Source organism: Gopherus evgoodei, chromosome 1, assembly GCF_007399415.2.
Source record: "Gopherus evgoodei ecotype Sinaloan lineage chromosome 1, rGopEvg1_v1.p, whole genome shotgun sequence".
NCBI lineage: Eukaryota > Metazoa > Chordata > Testudines > Testudinidae > Gopherus > Gopherus evgoodei.
The window spans coordinates 204793521-204808555 of NC_044322.1; the positions used below are offsets into that span (position 1 = coordinate 204793521).

Here is a 15035-nt window from a genome sequence, read left to right on the forward strand (position 1 = left end):
ACTGCCCTGACCCCTATCCACCCCTCACCCCCTCACCGACCCCGGGACTCCCATGCCCCCCCGCTGTTCCCTGACTGCCCCCTCCAGAGATCCCCACCCCTAAACAGCCCCCCTGCTCCCCGTCCCGTGATGCCCCCACCCCTTATCCAACCCCACCAGCCCCGGACCGGACCTCTTACCATGAAGCTCCCCGCTCATCCGGAGTTTTGGCGCCGCGGCGCGCGCAGCCCCAGCCCACCCCGGCCCTCAGAGCGCTGTGCGCGCCCGCGGCGTTGCTCTGGACGAGCGGGGAGCGGTTTTCTCTCCGCACGGAGCCAAACTTTGCTCCGCGGGAGCGCGCAGCTCGGCCATAGAGGGTAGCGTAGCGTAGCGCGCGCGCGGCGACAAAACTTCAGGGGAGGCGGGGGAGGGGCCAGCGGCTTGCTGCGCTCTGTCTGCGCTCCGGCCAGGCAGCGCAGCCTGGAGCTTGCCGCGTCGGCAGGATTTTAATGGCACACGGGAGTCCCCGCAGGTTCCAGCGTGCCATTAAAAATCGGCTCGCATGCCATCTTTGGCACGACTGCCATGGGTTGCCGACTCCTGCACTAGGGCTTCTATATAGTGTATTCTATAAATACCATGCAATCCTGCCACTAATATTCCACCTGTTCGGCAAGATTGAGTTCCTGTGAAAAATATGCAGAAGAAGTTCTTAGGGCTAGGACTTTACATTATATAGCACACTTCCTAAACTGCCTCAAGTTAACATTTCATCAACAGGGTACAGTTCACCATTTTACCTATCAATGGTCTCTGGAATTTCTGGAGCATAATCCCAGGTGATTTCTTCCGCAGCAATGAAATATTCCCAGTCCTTAATCATACGCACTTCCTTAAAGGATAATTTCTTCTTGAGCACTTCTTTCCCCACAAGTTCTTTTATGTTGAGGTAACCGTGCATTCCAGCTGGTTGAAGAAAGACACAGTACAGTGGTTATTGTTAGTCCTATGAACAGTGCATTCCTACAGTCCTTCAGCTCAGGATGCATGAAAACATTCACCCATTGACCAGAGTCTATTCAGGTTTAAAAAAAGGGGAAAAAAAGAAGAGTGCAGGCACTAAGGGTGGTATTTTCAAAGGGGCTTGTGGGAGTCAATGAGAGCTCAGCAACTAACTCGCACAGCCTCCTTTGAAAATACCAGCCTAACTGACAGCAAGAACTTCCCTTTTTCTGTTCAATGAGCCCTCCAAGCTTTCACAAGAGGGACTCCACTGATCCATTACAACAGATATCTGGTATCAGAGGGGTAGCCGTGTTAGTCTGGATCTGTAAAAGCAGCAAAGAATCCTGTGGCACCTTATAGACTAACAGACGTTTTGGGGCATGAGGTTTTGTGGGTGAATACCCACTTCCTCAGATGCATGTCTGTTCACTGGAGGAGGAAACAAACATCCACTGTTAAAGCTCACTGAACTGCAAAGGTTCTCTGTTTCTCCTGAAAGAGCTTTCACAAGAGGGACTCCACTGATCCATTACAACAGATATCTGGTATCAGAGGGGTAGCCGTGTTAGTCTGGATCTGTAAAAGCAGCAAAGAATCCTGTGGCACCTTATAGACTAACAGACGTTTGGGGCATGAGGTTTTGTGGGTGAATACCCACTTCCTCAGATGCATGTCTGTTCACTGGAGGAGGAAACAAACATCCACTGTTAAAGCTCACTGAACTGCAAAGGTTCTCTGTTTCTCCTGAAGAGCTGGTCAATCTCCAGGTTTTTATAATGAGGCTCATCTGAGCACCTCCCAAAGAATTAAAAACGAAGGGTTAGATCATGGTTGCCCTGTAGCGCCTTTGCAGCAGTAGTCCTAATGAACCTCATCTTGCAACCCTAATTCAAACAAAATGCCCTGTTTCCACTGATTTCCTAGGATGATCCCAAATGCATTAGCCACCACATTTGACAAAGTTAGCAGCACTTTAGGAGATAAGGAGGAAGAGACAAGTATGACACTCTCTGCAACTGCACAACTGCCTCCTGAACAGATGTTCCCTTGCCTTGCAGATGATTCTGGACAAAAGAAGATATTAGCCACCTTCCTTTCTGGCTCACAGTCATGTTTGCTGTGGTCGATGCACCTCCCACAAGGTTGACGGTTGAGACCTTGCGATGATTTTGTTCCAGGACTTGCCCATTGAAATGGATGGAGAATATCTCTGGTTTGGAGCTCATTCCTATCAAATGCCAGCTAATGTGATCATATGTGCAAGCTCCTAGGTCTGAAACAGAACAGCAGGAATAAGAACACAGGTGAATCATCCCAGAATCACAGGATGGTTAATAAATTCCCACTGATAGGTCAAAAGTGAATACCCACTCGGCACTTTCAATCAAGTCTTTCTGATATCTTGATGGTCATGTCTAGGATGGATACTGTATAGGCCATGGGTGGGATTTTCAAAAGTACTTAAGTGGATTAGGAGTCTAAATTTCCTTGAAAGTCATTTGAGTGCCTAACTCACTTAGGTGCTTTTGAAAAACCTCACTCCTTATCCAGTGGGTGGCCAGAAGAGATTTAATTCTCTCTCTGCACGAACAGCCACAGCTTTGGAAGCCATGTGCTCTCGGCACCAAGATCAGACTGCAGGGGAAAGCGATGATGGTTGGGAGTGCACACATGCTCCCTGGCGAAACCAGATGCTCATTGTATGGTTATACATGAGGCTGTGCCACTCTACTTCTTCTGTTACTTTCTACAGCTCATGAGCATATGCTGCAGTGAGGAGTAAGACAGTTTTGGACACTGGCTGGATGCCACGAGTACGTACAGTACCTGGCAACGTCCCATTAGCGTAACCATTAATCGTGTACAGGAGAGAGGTTGATTTTGCCAGCTTTTGCTTTCATCAAACACAGCAAACATCAACACATATTCTCTGTCAAACAGTTTCTGCGTCCCATCTTCCTTCGGCTTCCTGTGGGAGGAAACAAAAGGTATCAGATGAAGGCAAAAATAAAACCAGCTCATATCAACTGAAAGGCATCCAGATCTATTCCATGAGCTTTCCACACATGCCAGCTGCACCTGGCCACATAGGACATTTTTTTCAAATGTGTTTGAGGTGAATTTAGTTCTGGGGAAAAGTGCTGAATTGGCAGCTTTGGAGACTGAAGGCCTCTGGCAGCCACAGAACAGGTTCAGCACAGGGAGCATTTTTTAATATGGCAAAACAAGTATTTTTTTCCTAGCCTCATTCTTGGAAACAGTTTTGGCTACAACTTTCCAAAAGAATTCAATCTGAGGAAAACACCTGGAATGGTAAATTCCAGCCTGAACAGTTAAGTTTGAACAATGTTATAAGCAATTGAAGCTGGGGGTCTCAAAACGGGAAATGTCAGGCAACTTTACTATAAGGCGGTGTTACCAGCCCTACCTACCATAAGAATTATTCAAGAACTAGTGTGCATTACAGCTAGTCCAGAACACTGTAACCCAAGGCCTATAATAAGATAGATGAAACAAAATCAATTTCCTCTAAACTGCCTGCACAGAAACACGAGAAGGAAAGAGGAAAATGAAATGCCTTCTCACATTATGACACAATCTTCAAGCTTGATTTTGATGATTTTAGTTTTTATCGTTACCATAACAGAAAACAACACTATCAGAATGGGCGAGGCCACTGAAACAGTAGACCAGCTGACATTTTATAGCTTTTGTCTACCCCAAAGCATTTAATTACCTTTTTACATATAAGCAATGCTCCAATCAGACCGGAGTTAAAGTCCATCACCATGTTCTCATGTGAGTAATAGATATAGGTGAGACAGGGCGGGTCGGCTTCTTTAGGCCCAATTTCTGCTGTGATCTCCCACGTGTATTTATACACCAGGCCTGGAGTACAGCATCATCCAGTTTTCAAAAGATGATGTTCTGTCAGCATACAAGGACCTGTGTAGGTAGAAGTCGAGAGAGGGAGGTAGAAATGGCATTGAGGGAGGGACTGATGAACGTGTGCACAGGGTTTTTACTATTCTTGCCATCCATACACAGAGAGTTTGATTCTTCTCTCACCTACACCAACTTTACAATGGTGCAGGTCATTGACACCAGTGCACAGGGAGGGTAAAATGCTAGCGTTTTACACATAGTGCAAATTGGGCACATATTAAATAATAAATAACCCATTACCAATGGTGGCAAATGCCTTGAACTCTAAAGCCTTGGAACTGAAAGAATATAAATACATTTCTTTAACACACACATTTAAACATTTACTGTATGAGAGGATAGTTACCAACGTTTAGGATAAGGTGCTTTCTGAAAACACTGTAACTGTTTGGAGTAAACAGCGTGTGGAGAGGCAGGACATATCGTGCAGTTCATTTAGTGCACAAACAGCACAGACTGAATTCAAAGGTCACAGAACATCAAGTCTTTGGGAAATTTTCTGAGCCTTCCTCCCTTACCGCTCTATTTTCTACCCCCTTGTTGCACTTGCAGCTCTGTGCAATCTAGCTGATTAAGTGCCAGTTAGAAGAAGTTAACATCAAATTGGATTCCATCCTTAATTTTATTAATGGATGTTAGTAAATCATTTGGCAGGATAGAGTGGCACTGTTTTAAATGGATAGCTTTTCTCAAGTTTGATTTGTCTCTATGGCATTCTAGGAAACCACCAGGATATATTAGTACCATGACTCTAAGACTGACAGCCAAAGGCCAGATCTTGCAAGAAGCTGAGCTCCTACTGGGAGATACTAAGTACTCTTTGTCATAGTCCCTGGGCAGGCCTCCCCTTCTGAGAACCCTGTTCCAGTCCCCTGACTGCATCTCTTTGAAGTGGCAGGGCTGTGCCTCCACTTCTTTTAGGGGTGAGATCCCCTGATCCACCCTCTCCCCGACTTGGTCTATAGATCACACCTGCCTGGTTGCCAACCATGATATCTAGCAAGCCCACGGCTTGGCACCTGCAAGAGTTCTCCTGGGAGCCTGTGGTCAGTGGTAGTACACAGTCACACTGAAGCAACCTCTTCAAAACAAAGTAGTATTTGTTTGTCGAAACGGAGCACAACACTGAGAGAGATGGATTGAAATAATAGGACCTATACACATACTGTCTTACCTACTCTAGGCATTCCCCTCAAGCCCTAGGTAGCTTTGGAGCCCATGTTTTCTGGGGATCTAATTACATCCTGCTTGCTGCCCCTGACTCTCTTCTGGATACATCTGCATTGGAGCAGCACAGCTACGGTGCTGCTGCTGTACCGCTGAAGTGTAACGCTTCCTTATTGACACTAGGGATTTCCATTAATATAGTTAGTCCACCCTTCTGAGAGGCAGTAACTAGTTGACGGATTAATTCTTCCATTGATCTAGCTGCGCCTACAGTGAGAATTAGGGTGGGTATTTTAACTGATCAGTTTTGTTCTCCAGGTTCTCAGCTTTGGCAAAACAGCTATGTCACCAGTATAAGGGAAGAGTTAACCAGCAGTATACACATCTCAGACAACAGGGCTGTCACATGGTTGATGTAATAATAGATGAGGTTGGGCCACAAAATGTAGATTCAGATCCAAAGATCAAAGGTCGATGGTGTCCATATCCTGGACTTGGTTTTAGGCCCTTCTCTATGTAAGCTTATATAGTCTTGAGTAGAAAAAAAGGATAGATGGCATTTTACAGCACATACCTTCTGACAGTTTGTTGTAAGCTATGCCTTGTGGGTGAATGCTCAGTGGTTTGTTGGCCATGTTCTTAAAGTGAACTACTAAAGTGTCTCCCACTTCAGCACGCAGAGTTGGTCCCAGAAGTCCTGCAGAAATTCAGCATTAAAAATAAAAAAAGTAGATGAGTATCAAATGGTGCATCTTAGTGAAAGGGAGAGTCACCTTCTCCTGAGTACGAGAGTGAACTCCTGTTAAAGGACAAGTTGCACAAATAAAGGCATAGGATTTAATGCCAGTGCAATGAGGATTAATCCTATCCCGTGATTTAGCTGTGAAATACCTGGGTGGTGGAAAGGCACACAAGGATCTAACAGGTGGGGCCCAATGTAAATAAGTTTGTGAATGATATATTCAGCAAAGGACACTGAAAATCACACGAAAATTCTGTACATGAAGCGAGAAGGCTGTTTTTCGGCTATGGAAAGTTTTCTGATCAGACAGCTTAAAGATTGGGGAAGGGATTTCTCCCCTTACAAATTAGTCACCAGTACAAGCATAGTTTTAGGAAAGCAGACCGAAGTCAGGGAGTGTTTAACGTGACATCCAGAGCAACAGCCTTCACAACACAAGGTATGTCTCCACTGCAGTGAGACATGCAGTTGCAGCTCGTGTGACATTACTGATATAATCTGGGACCATATAGAACATTGTTGCAACCAAGGTCCTGTAGTGGCACCAAATCTTATGTAAAAGGGGTCATATAAGGTGTCTAAGACTAGGTTATAGGTTTCTGGTTATGATTATGCTGTCTATTTGTATGTATCATTTTGTAGTTGAAGTTATGAGTATTGGCTCTATACTGTCTGCATTTCAAATTTGTGCTGTGCTTCTGGGTAACATCCCAGACAAGTTGATGTTGGCTCTGCCTAGCCTGCTTGATGGCCTATTAAGGACCATCAGCTATACAATTGACCCATTGAGAGAAGGCAGATACGCCTTGTAACTAAGCAAAGTATGCAGGAACTTGCACATGTGACTCCAGACTCGATTTTGCCGTAATTTTCCACAATAAGAACAAAGAAGTGTTCTTACACCTGCAAAAGACTATAAAAGGCTGATGCCTCATCTCCATCTTGTCTTCAGTCCTGCTTCTTACCTCTGGAGGGACTTTGCTACAAACTGAAGCTCTGCACAAAGGATTAAATAACCCATCCCAGCGGGGGATATACTCCAGAGACTTGATTTGAACCTGCAGTTTACTCCATCACTGCTACAAGCCTGAACTAAGAACTTTGCCATTACTATATGTAATTGATTCCATTTAACCAATTCTAACTCTCATCTATATCTTTTCCTTTTATGAATAAACCTTCAGATTTAGATTCTAAAGGATTGGCAACAGCGTGATTTGTGGGTAGATCTGATTTGTATATTGACCTGGGTCTGGGGCTTGATTCTTTGGGATAGAGAAACCTTTTTTCTTTATTGGGGTGTTGGTTTCATAACCATTCCTCCCCAGGACCAGTGGCACTGGTGGTGATACTGGGGAAACTAGAGTGTCTAAGGGAATTGCTTGTGTGACTTGTGGTTAGCCAGTGGGATAAGACCAAAGTCTTCTTTGTCTGGCTGGTTTAGTTTGCCTTAGAGGTGGAAAAACTCCAGCCTTGGGCTGTAACTTCCCTGTTTAAGCAATTGGTCTTGAATTGGCACTCTCAGTTGGGTCCCGCCAGAACCGCATCATCACAGCTCGGCAAGGCATTCCCATGCTAGCTATAATCTAGATAGCACAGCTAAGAAGAGCAGAAAAGATGCACCATGCAGACTAACAATGTAATACATACATAGGAGGAGCTCACACAGAAGCCCATGCTCCTGCATCTTCTTTGCTACTTTTAGCCATGTTAGCTAGATTAAGCTAACATGGGTATGCCTACCTGTGCTGGTATCACACTTCCCAGTGCAGTGTAGACATACACACAATCAGTCACAGAACTCATGCTGTGGAAATGGGGTTGGTAAGAAAGGTATTGCAGAGATGGCCTGAGGCAACTTCCACTGAAGTCAAAAGGATTTTTTCCATTACCATTACTGCAAAAATGGATCAAGCCCTTGCAAAGGTGGTTTCTTTTTTTTTAACTAGAAGACATTTACTTGTAAATATGTAGGGCTTGATTCTCCACTGCTTTGCCTTTGTTTAGTCATTTGCCCCTGTGCAAAATGGGTGTGAAACGCTCTTACTGATGTGTGTAAATGGAAAATTCAGATTAACACTTTACACCCCACTTTGCCCAGGTGTAACTGATTAGACTTTTCTATAATTAATAAAGATATGGCCAGTTTCTGATACCCTCACTCATGCTGAGTGGCACCCACTGACTGCATCCTAGGGAAAAGGCAGTTTTACCCATCCTGTCTGAGGGGAGGACTTTTATGGAACATGGAAAAGATAGAATAAAAGAAACCAAGTATTGGAAGGGGGCATATCACTGCAGAGAGCCGCACAAGAAGGGGAAGCACTGTGCAGGAGAGAGCAAGGTCACGGTCTGGGGGAAGGAAACTCCATTTGGGATGAGCCACCCAGCATATAACAGCCTGCATGAGACAGGGGAAAACCTGCCTGTCTATTTTCCTGGACACAGGTGTCCCTCCAAGAACTCCCAAGGGAAGAGTGAGCTAGTGAGGCGCATTGTGATTAGGATGGTTCTTGTGTTCTATATGATCTGTATTGTCTTATGCTTTATGTGATTAAAGAGCAATTGTGCTAGGCTCTGTGTAAAGCATGAGTGTGTGTTATCTGCTTCACAATTATCATATGCCTCTTGTTAAACTATAAACCAGAAGCTTTTCACCTTGGAGGAGTGGGGTGTAGGGAGAGGGTGTATTTGAGTACAGTGGAGTCTGAAGAGTCACCATTGTGCCCAGGGACTCGGCAGCTCAAGAGCGGGTTCCAGCTCTCATAAGGATGTGCCAGATAGAAAGTCTGCACCCTGAGTGCATGTCTGGGGACTGAGACTAGACTGTCTTCAGGTCCCAGAGCCTTAACATATCCAGGGATCCAGAGGCTTGGATTCCCCTCACAGCAGCCTAGTGGGTGGCCAGCAGTGGGTGCCCAACCAGATCTGTGACATTCTTCCTGCTGTGTTACAAATTGCTTTACAGAGAGAGTGTGTTGCTCCCCACTTTGTAACGATTAGCCCTGTCTAACGAGCAACCAGCCAATTACTCACTTCCTTTCCTGCTATGTTATTGAAAGAGAGGAAATAAGTCAGTGGCTCCAAAGGAGAAGGGAGGATGAGTTCCCAGAGGCTACACTGTAAACCTGGGAAGGATGTAATCACAAAATTGACACTGCAGGTTAGATCACGGCAACTGGACACCAGCAATCTGGTCAGCCCGTTTATGCTCTTTAAATGCTGGCATAAATTTTCTTCCAGTCTTCTGGAACTTCCCCAGTGTTCCAAGACTTATCCAAAATCAATAGTGGAGGTTCAGGGGTGCAGTCCCCCATGCAGGCTTGCTTGAAAATCCAAGTCAAAAGGAACAACCCCACCAAGCCATTACTCCACTTCTACCCCCCTACAGCAACCCACTCCACCCGCTAATACGCCCCAGAACCTGTCCCCCTGGTGACCTTAGATCTCTTCCAGGAGGACTGATGGAGTCCATAATGGGGAGTACTAAGGGGGGAGCCTCTGCTACTGTGCACTGATCCATCATGAGCCCAGGCAGAAGATAGCAAATGGTGTCAGATAGAGCCTGGAGTTGGAGGATTGAGACTGCTCAGTGTGACTGTTTTGCACAGTGCTGCACGTGTGGGAGATCGATAGCAGTGGAAGTGAAGGGAGCAACACCTACATTTTTCAAGCTTTAGAAATACACAAACTAGCCTCCAAAAATGGGTGCCCATGTATTCTGCAAATGTTGCAATAGTGTGTGCCTGTATTCTGGCCAGCAATGGCACCACATACAGACCCATCACACAGAGGACCTTGGAAACACACAGTAAGGAAGGCAGTGGAAATCTCCTGGTTATGAAGCTGCAAACAATCAGTGACTTACATTTTCAAAGGTGGCTAGTGATTTTGGGTGCCCAGTTTGAAATCCTATAAAGGGGCCTGATTTGCAAAAAGTGCTGAGTCCCTGCTACTCAGAAAATCAGCCCCTCTTAAGGCATCTCAAATCAGTGACCCAAAAACGGAAACACTCCAATTACTAGTCACTTTTGATCCATGAATTCCAAGGCCAGGAGGAACCATTGTCATCAACTAGTGCAGGGGCTCTCAAACTTCATTGCACTGCAACCCCCTTCTGACAACAAAAATGTCTGCATGACCCCAGGAGAGGGGACCGAAGCCTGAGCCCGCTTGAGCCCACCTGAGCCCTGCCGCCCCAGGCGTGGGGGACGAAGCCAGAGCCCCACCACTCTTGGTGGGGGGACCAAAGCTGAATCCCAAGGGAGTCAGCTTGCCTGTTATCTGAGGGCCTCCCCACACACTCAGGGCTGAAGCCTTTGGGCTTTGGCCCTGGGCAGTAGGGCTCTCGCTTTGGCCCTGGGCCCCAACAAGGCTAATGCCAGCCCATGGAGAATCCATTAAAATGGAGTCATGACCCACTCTGCGGTCCCTAATCACAGTTTGAGAACTGCTGATGTAGTCTGTCCTCCTGTATAACACAGGTCATAGAACTTCTCCAAAATAATTCCTAGAGCAGATCTTTTAGAAAAGCACCCAGTCTTGATTTTAAAATGGCCAGTGATGGATAACCCAGCACAACCCTTGGTAAATTGTTCCAATGGCAAATTACTCTCACTGTCAAAAAGGTACAGCTTATTTCCAGTCTGAATTTGTCTAGCTGCAACTTCCAACCATTGGATCCTGTTACACCTTTCTCTGCTAGACTGAAGAGCCCATGACTAAATATTTGCACCCCATGTAGATACTTATAAACTGTAATTAAGTGACCCCTTAACCTTCTCTTTGTTACGCTAAATAGACAGACTCTGAGAACTCAGTAACATGTTTTCTAACCCTGTAGTCCTTTTTGTGGCTCTTCTTTGAACTCTCTCTAATTTAATCAATACTGATAATGGAGGCCAATATTTTTAAGGGATTGGGCTTTCGGCTCCTGCGCTATAGAGACGAGCTACCTAAATTCTCCCTCTATTTGCTTGGCTTTTGGTATATGCTGGCGATGGGTATACAGATACAGGCACATTTTCCTGCACATAGAAGACACTCTGCTTACCTGAGAAAGTATCTCTTGGTTTTGCTTTCTGAAAATCTGCTTCATACTCTCTATAGGCAATTTTCTTAAACACAGGCTCTGAATTTTCTAATCTGCAATAGGAAGTATAAAAAATAAATTAAATGTAAAGCTTCTTAGATATGCAGTGTGGTCCAATCGAGTGGGCACTAGATTGGGCTTCTGGAGACCTGGCTTCTATTCCTGGCTCTCACTTGGGTAAATCATTTCATCTATTTCCTCTCCCACTCTGTGTCCATTTAGAGTGTAAGCTCTTTGGACAGGGACTCTTTTATTACATGTTTATTCAGCACTTAGCACAAAGCCACCGATTGCAGCTGGGGCTTCTAGACACTATTGTGATACAGTTTAATAAAGTAACTACCTTTTGCTATGCTGTAGCTCCTTTTGGCTCTACTGCGAGGTTGGTATTAGTTTACTCACTTCACAGGTGGGGAAATAGGAACCTAGAGAGCTGAAGTGACCTGCCCAAAGTCACACAGGATGTGTATTGCAGAGCTGGGAGCAGAACCCGCATGCCCCATCCCTGTGCTTCAGTTTCAAGATCACCTGCAATGATCTCAGCACAATCATTCAGCGTGACAATTATCTGCAAGTGCGGTGACTTTTAGGTAAAATAGAAAATGTGATTTTTTCCCCTTTGAAAGAGCAAACTGGCCTCTTATAAGGCAGCCCAGGGATCAAAACCATTCAGGAAACTGCTTCTTGGGCAATGTGGCAACTGTCTTTACCTTTGATACATACAAGTATATGCACAAATGGATCCCATGCTATGTGCTGTAGAAGAAACCTAAGCAGGCAAAAGGAAGAGACCACATGGCAGTTGGACGATAGGTGTTGAGCTGAAACGAAGGCTGGAGGGGCAGAGCAGCTACATTTTGTGTCATGAATCCCTAGCTGATTGGTAGATTTCTTGGTAGCTATTGTGGGGGGGTTCAGCAACAACTCTCCCTCAAAGTCTCCTATCTTCCTTTCAGGCTTGGGAGGGGAAGCTAATGACATCGCACAAACAGGGAGGCAGGGCAGCTGGATGAAGGGGAAGTCAGCCCATGGTGATGGCTCAGGATCCAGCCTTTGAGTTCAGAGCACATCTATTGCCCTGCAAGGCTGTGGATTACCCTAAGTCACTCTACTGCAAGGAAAGAATCAGGCAGAAATGCCATAGGTTTCTACTCAATGGGAAGCAGAATTGGGCCCCCTGAGTTAACAGGAATTTTGTCATTGACTGCAGGAAGAGAAGGCTCTGATCTATGGAGCTCACTGCGGAGTTTTTCCCTGCAACAGTTTGTTCTCACGAAGGTGATATATGACCTTGTGTAATGATGTTAGATGGAACATGCCTGATCGACCCTGGGGCATAGGAAAAAGGAAGTTATTACAAAAGGATCATTAGAAAAACCTGACATCTTTTCATTAAAATGTTTAATTGAAATTTCAAAAATCTGAAATTTTTCTGCCAGGATTAGTAATAATGTACAGCCAGAAATAATCTTTGACCAGCCAGGGTGTGTAAACAGAGTGAAACCTCTACCCAGCTTGGTTTCCATAAACAGAGATGAGCGGGAGACACATAGCTAGCAAAAAAGAAACTGAAGAGCAGCTTGGAAACGTCATGGACATGTAAATGGAAGCCCAAATGGTGTATGTTTGGAGGGCAGTAGGCTCTGAAAAATTACACCTGATTATATTATATACAGTACTGCCAGCCTCAAATGTTCAAAAACATGAGATTTTGTTTAAAAAAATATTTTTAAACAAAATGGAAGAGTAAGCTTATGCCCAAAATAGAGCAGTTGTGTATTCAGACCTGAGCTGATTTTAGTGTTGTAGCCATGTTTGTCCCAAGATATGAGACACGAGGTGGGTGAGATAACATCTTTTATTGGACCAATTTCTTTCTGAGTGAACAGCCAATAAAAGAATAGGTTATCGCTTTAGAGATCAATTAAATGCGTTCAAAGAAGTTTTGGGCCCTCTAGATATATTTGAATAAAAAACATTCACGCTGCTCAAAGAATGTCAGACTTCCATTCCACCTAACTCCTCCACCGTTTCCCTCCTGGGTCCTTCCCTCCTCTCCCTATTCACGTAGATCTCCTATATTATAATTGTAACTTCCACCTTAATGTGTTACACCTATATAGTACTGTCTGGTTTTGTATTGTCTGTTCTTGCAGCTTTGAAGAGTTGTAAAATTGCATTATTCTGTTGGAGATCCCATGAAGCCTGTAGTATTCTGCAGTAAGTCATTTACTTTTGGGTACTTTTAATATATTTTTGTTTTTTTAAACCATACAGACACACACAAATATAATACTAATCACAAAAAGTTGTCAGTGCTACCATGGGAACCTGAAAGTGAAACTGACTATTGTGTATTCATCACCCCAGCTGAAGAAATATACTTAGTAAGTAACGATAAAGAAAGTAAACTAGATTATTCATTTACATTTTTAAAAATCTATGGTGTTTTTTGTAAGGAAATTTTCTTATTTAAAAATAGATGTAGTATTGCCATCTGGTTGTTAGTTCTGTGACATTTGATGTTTTTTCTTAAAGCCCCAGTCACTTGAATCAAAAGTTTGCATGAGTATCTCAGCTTAAAAAAAACCAAAAAACCTAAAAAATGGTAGCTTTCTAGTGGTTGCAGAGAAAACTTGAAAATGTGAAGAGTGTATGACCAAAAAGCAAATGAAAAGAACTCCAAATTTCTCCCCAAATTATGAGATTTTAAACAGATAATAATGTTGAGGTTTTTTTATTTGCCTTGTGGCTTTTGAGCTTTTCTACACAACTGTGAAGGCCAGAAACTTTTTTTTATTGTCAAAATGAAAGCTGAGATTCTGATGTTTTCACCTGGCTGCAGGAGTTGAAGTTGTGAGAAAACACCAAATCTTGTGAGACTCATGTAAAAATTCTCAATGTCGGATTGACCCCAGTGAGAGTTTTGGGGACACAGAAGATGCGAGTGTGAGCCATTGGGGGGGGGCAAGTGGGGCAATTTGTCCCAGGCCCCAGGCCCTGCAGGGGCCCCCACAATAATATAGTATTCTATAGTATTGCAACTTTTTCTTATGGAAGGGGCCCCCGAAATTGTTTTGCCCCAGGCCCCCTGAATCCTCTGGGAGGCCCTGGTGTGAGCCCAAGTTTGCCTTTGTCAAAATGGCATCAATAAAAACTGCTAAAAAAAAAATCACATTGCGTGAATAAAACAGCTGATAGCATTGAACTAAATTAAGGGCTTCATCCCACTGAAGTCAATGCAAAGACTCTTAACAACTTCTATAGGCTGGATCAGGCCCTAAGCCCTGCTGTGCACAAACTCCTCAGGAGACTCAAGTCCCTTTCAGCCCAGGAAGGGGCTGGTTTCCTCCACATCTTCCTACTCTTACCTGAACTGTTCTTTGGACTGGGGTCTGTAGCTCCAGCTGGTAGTCTCTGCGGCTATGTAGTGCTCCCGGACCTGAACTGCTCCCACCCGATGCCACGCCAAACCTGGCCACCACAAACTAAGCAGCATCAAGAGAAGGAGGCGCGTGCAGGAGAGTCCCATGGTGTAAGCTCCTGCTGATGCCACACTGGGAGACACATGAGGCAGTGGCTGCTGCTTTTGCTGCTACTGCAGGGAAAATGCTTTTATTGTGGTTAGTGACGCAAGAGGTGGTGGTGATGCTAGTGACGCCCAGGTCATTGCTCTTCACCTCGTCCTGCTGCTGACAGGAATCAGAGGGGAGATAAACAGCTGCTCAGGCTGCCTTTCCCTCCCTCCCACACATCTTCCCTGCTGCGTGCCAAGCACAGAGGACAGCAGCCTCAACCACATAAGGCAGAGTTGGTTGACTGGGTCGTTGCCTACTAGGGCAGTAGGGTATTAGGGGCAGCTACCCAAATAGAAACAGTTTATGTGGCTGACTTGCAGGGTGATGAAGCATAGGGGCAGTGCTGGCACTAGGGGCAGGGACCTGGCTAGGGATGCCACACGTCTTTGGATTTCAGGGATTATTCCAATTTTGAGGGGGAAAGACCCTGCATCCTGCAAACCTGGCAGGCTGGGTGATAAAGAGCAAGAAATAGTTCAGGGCCGGGGGATTGACAGGCTCCAGAGACTTGTACTAGTTCAAATCC

General features: G+C 44.9%; 1 protein-coding gene across 1 annotated transcript in view; it reads right to left on the reverse strand.

The window, feature by feature from the left end:
- Window positions 1-14584, reverse strand: part of LOC115661226 (coagulation factor V-like) — a 63985-nt gene extending 49401 nt beyond the window's left edge. Inside the window, 10 exon segments of the mRNA XM_030583580.1 lie at window positions 780-945; window positions 2036-2257; window positions 2812-2868; window positions 2871-2943; window positions 3722-3879; window positions 3882-3899; window positions 3902-3930; window positions 5668-5794; window positions 10893-10984; window positions 14303-14584. Of these exon segments, the coding sequence (XP_030439440.1) occupies window positions 780-945; window positions 2036-2257; window positions 2812-2868; window positions 2871-2943; window positions 3722-3879; window positions 3882-3899; window positions 3902-3930; window positions 5668-5794; window positions 10893-10984; window positions 14303-14463 (1103 nt within the window). The 5' untranslated portion in view covers window positions 14464-14584.
- Window positions 14585-15035: the final 451 nt, after the last annotated feature.